Source organism: Cicer arietinum, chromosome 5 (genome assembly GCF_000331145.2).
Source record: "Cicer arietinum cultivar CDC Frontier isolate Library 1 chromosome 5, Cicar.CDCFrontier_v2.0, whole genome shotgun sequence".
In the NCBI taxonomy this organism is placed as follows: Eukaryota; Viridiplantae; Streptophyta; class Magnoliopsida; order Fabales; family Fabaceae; genus Cicer; species Cicer arietinum.
The window spans coordinates 63564476-63569296 of record NC_021164.2 but is presented as its reverse complement, the minus strand read 5'-3'; the positions used below and the strand labels follow the sequence as shown (position 1 = coordinate 63569296).

General features: G+C 29.6%; 1 protein-coding gene across 1 annotated transcript; it reads right to left on the bottom strand.

Moving 5' to 3' along the window:
• Positions 1–1273: 1273 nt before the first annotated feature.
• On the bottom strand, positions 1274–3188 carry LOC101511677 (cytochrome P450 94B3-like). The gene has a single exon (XM_004502081.4). The coding sequence runs from the start codon at positions 3124–3126 to the stop codon at positions 1579–1581; it is 1548 nt and encodes a 515-aa protein (XP_004502138.1). The 5' UTR covers positions 3127–3188; the 3' UTR covers positions 1274–1578.
• Between the last annotated feature and the right edge of the window lie 1633 nt (positions 3189–4821).

Here is a 4821-nt window from a genome sequence, read left to right as displayed (position 1 = left end):
GAGATGTGAAGATTTACAAAATTCCTACTTTGGATAATATTATTGACCCACTTACAAAACTACTTGCTCAGTAGAAATATGATGGTGATACTAGATCAATGGGTATTAGGAGTATGTCTGGTTGGTTCTAGTGCTAATAGGAGATTGTTATAGTTAACATCATTGATCAACAAATTTTTCTTGGTTATTATTTGTATCATGACACTTACTATTATTTATATAGTAATATAAGACATTTTAATTTATTACATGGGTTTATTGAAAGCATAATAAAGTCCTTAAAATAATTAGTTTGTCCAATATAACATTAAGTGTGACTTAATCACGAGACCCCATTGAGTATAATGACCCTATTGTTAAATTGTTTGTAGTCAAGTTTTACTGTTAAATGGGACAATAGTAATGCATAAAGACTATTATGTGAGTAGATTGATGATCACATCTCATAGATCATGGATATGAGATATCAAGTCTTCGTAAAGATATAAATATTAGAAGTAATATTTGTACAATGTGATAACGTTATATAATAGTTAGACAAGTGTGATTAACGATTCTCATGTGACCATAGTGATAAGTCTTTCGACTTGAAGTCACTACGATCCCTACTTGAAGAGTTGTATATTTTGAGTCCATGAAACATTATATGTAATAAGACAATCATAAACATGATTATTAGGTCTACAATAAATCATATAGAGAGATGTGAAAGACGCAAATCTAATTCATCCCTCCTATATAATATATAGGTCTAAAATTTGATGGCATTTATAGAGATGAGAGACTATGAAAACATCATTTCTCTTTACTTTTTTTTGCTGAATTCACACTATAAATTGTTTTAAAATAAATGAATGTTGTTGGAATAAAATTATATAAAGTTATTAACAAGACTTATTTGATAATTTTTTAACAATGTGGGTTAGAGGAATTAAATATTTATTAAATAAGTAGTTTATATATGTAGAGTTCATTTAATTAAACATCCAAAGGAGGAGACTCTATTATGGACGGTCTTAGGCACTGCATCTAAATTTTATCTAAAAATAAATTACATTTCTTAACATAACATAGTTAAAAGTCTAGAACACACATTTATCTTTGAATTAATTAAGAGATTTTTTTTCTCCAGAGAAAATATTATACTTCTATAAATAGGATTACTTATAGTGATTGCTATTAATTATAGATGTAGGTAGAGGATATAAAAATAATTTGATAACTGGAATGAAAGAGTTAAAAGCAAAGTAATAAGAAGGTTGATAATTCAAACTTTTACTCCCAATAATACTAACAAAACTTTACTCCAATACAATACTAACAACAGTCATTTCAAAATAATAATAATAATTGATATACGTAAACAATAAATCTTCCCAAAGTATTGTAAACGTTGTGCATGCTGAGACCCCGATTTAATCCCGAACACCCTACTAATAATTTATAAAGAGACTAAGCATTAAAAAAAAGTACAAGCAAAATTACTATAAATAAACATAAAAGGAGATATAAAAATATATAAAATATTGAAAAAAGTAGAGCCACTTAGAGCATGTGATTGATACTCCCACTTATTTTTTATTTTCCATTTTGAACTCTCTTGTGGACCCTCACTTTGAAGCCACCAGCCATATGAGCAGTCAAGAGAGGAACATAAACCGGCTGGTCAACCGACACAGGCCTAATTTCAAACCCATTCAAAATCGTAGACACAACATACTCCATTTCAATAAAAGCCATCTCTTTCCCAAGACAAACTCTCGGACCGGCCTGAAAAACCGAAAACTTGTACGGATTCACATATTTCAAAACCTCATTATCATCTCCTTCTCTCCGTTCAAACCATCGATCAGGTTTAAACTCACGCCAATCTTTTCCCCATAACTCCTCCATCCTCCCCATCCCATAAGGAAAATAAGTCACCTTATCACCTTTTCCAACTCTTGTTCCGTCCGGCAACACATCATCTCTCGCGGCATGCTTCGAATCCCATGCCACCGGCGGATACAATCTCATTGACTCGCACAAACAAGCTTTCAAATACTTCATCTCTTTCAAACCCTCGTAATCAAAAGACCTCGCCAATTCAAATTTATCGTTATTATTTTTACCTCCAAATATTTTCCTCACTCCTTTCACTATTAATGCTTCTTTGTTTGGATGTTTAGATAATAGCGAGAAGAGCCACGTCATCGCTGCTGATGTCGTGTCCCTCCCCGCCATTATCATACTAATAACCATATCTCTCACCATGATTTCATCATGCCCAGCCTCCAACAACTTTGTCAACAAATCACTCCCACTAACAATATTACCATCATTTTTTTCACTAAGTTCTTTCTTCTTGTTTTTTATTATCTTTATCACCGATTGGTGAACGAGTTTAACAGCTTCTTTAAGTGATTTCTCAGACCCTATATTAAGCAACCTCTTAACTTTCCAAATAAAAAAAACTGGTGAAGTTGCACGCATTGCACTTATTTCAGAAGCACGATCAAAAGCCGACAAAAGAGGTGGCAAAGGTTTAGACAAATCCAAACAACATGGATCATAACCAAGTGAAACTTTACAAACAATATCAAACGTGAGTCTCCTTAAAACATCTTGCATGTCAATAACGTTGTTACTATTACAAGCCTCTTCAAGCAATGGAATAAGTCTTTGTTTAACTTCATCTTCAAGATTCTTCACAATGAATTCTTTTAAAGACCTTGTGCTAAATTCATGGCTTGCTAATTTACGCTGCGTTGACCATAACTCGCCGTCAACGTTGAAAATGCCGCAACCAAGAAGATCACCGAGGATTTCGGTGAATGGTTTTCCTTTAGGGAAGTTGATGAAATTTGTTTTGAGAATGTATTCAACGTTGAGAGGGTTGGCGGTTACGATGGTGCGGCGGGCGCCGAGGCGGTGGAGGAGGATGGTTTGAGTGGGAGATTGGGAGAGGTGGAGAGTGTACCAATCTAGAAGACGGTGGCGGTTATTGTAGAAAGAAATAAGGCAACCTATGAGGGGGTGTGAAGGAGGGGTGTGAGTAGTAGTGTTGGGATTTTTAGGAGTTATTATTCTCTTGATGAGAAATGAGAGAATGGAAAGAGCTAAGAAAATGAAATAATACCACAACATTGCGGCTAGCTTGAGTTTATGAATTGGTCGGATATAGGTTGAGTTAAAGAGCAATATGCAAGGTGTATATATATATAAGAAATTAATGATGTTCTCATCAACTTTGTGAAAACGATGTCATGTTACCACTTACCATCATGGGAGATATAAGAGAGAGAGGGAATACTAAGGATGTGTGTGCTAGCATAAATAAAACGACAAAATGAAAAAGTAATGTTAGAAAAAGAGTTATAATAACTAACTCTATTATTGCATGCATATAATAATTAATTGAATACTTATGATGGAGTATATTCTCTATGACGGAAACAACAGCCACCGGTGATTGTCCGACAGATACACTGAAAATTTAGCACGTGATTCATGTTTATTATATAAGCAAAAGTTCAAGAATAAAATACACTTCAATTGCTAGTCGTTAAAACAATAATACGCAGCAGTTCGACTTCTCCACACGTATAGTGTGTCAATTATTTAAAATATATTAGTATATTATATATGATTTAATTTATTTATTTTTTATGAATTAATTGCTTGATACAATATTTTATTTTTTATTCTATTTTATTTTATTTTAAATGTCAATTCTATCTCATTTAAACTGATTTTTTTAACGGAACAATTGGGTCATTTATTCAAAAGTAAATAATTATAAGAAGTAGTTGAGTAATTTTATATTATTTTATTAACTTTTACTTTTAACTTAAAATTTAAAAGTAAATCAGTATTTTTAATGAAGGTCGGAAGAAAAATTAGAATAATATAGAAACAAATTAAAAAGTTCAGGTTGTTTATATGTACTAGTATTTCTATAAAAAAAAAGTTTTATATTTATGTAATAATTATCATGTCAAAAAATGTGTACATTTTTATTTAATTTAAAATTAATACTATATGTTTGAGATTATTTATAAATAAAAAATTATCAAGAGTTTATCTTTTAGATTGAGTTAACTCTTCAAGTTTTTTCTTTTTTTTTCGTTCTTCAATCTTAGGAGTCATAGTAAAAAACTTGAAATTTTTCATAATTATATAGGTTGTATGAAATGTACATAAATATTTTAACCTCTAAAAAAAGTCTCCGTAAAATAAAAATCTAGATTTAAAGTAAATAAATTTATTTTATTTACTAAATTTAAAATGTTATAATTTTATAAAGATTAAAAATATATTTAATTAAAAAACATTCACCTTATTTTGTTATATTATAAAAAATTGAATCCTCAGCAATTGAGAGTCATGTACTATTAGATTGGATGTATAACACAATAGCCGACTTTATTTGATCATGTCTTAAATTAGTAGCTGATTTTTCACGATAGGTTGAATTTAATTATCTTATATAAACAATATAGAGTTATATATTTATCCATTAACTTTCAAATGATATAAAAAATATATTTAAACTAGTATATAGTTCAAGATATGATACCTTTTTTGAACACTGCTTAAGATAATTTACACTTTTGCATACGAGTTTAACTTAAGGGTCATCTTTTACCAAAAAAAAAAATCATAATTAAGCCTTCATGTTTTCGTAATACTTGTAACTATCAATATTAACTTTTTCAAAAATTATATTTTATATAAATAATTTTTAATCATAATTATTTATATGTAGTTGTATGATTAAGATTTAACACTCTTATTATTCTCATTTTATTTAATATATATATATATATATATATATATATA

What these genes read in the sequence shown, in the direction of transcription:
- LOC101511677 (XM_004502081.4), bottom strand. Translation starts at nt 3,126, where the DNA reads ATGTTGTGGTATTATTTCATTTTCTTAGCTCTTTCCATTCTCTCATTT.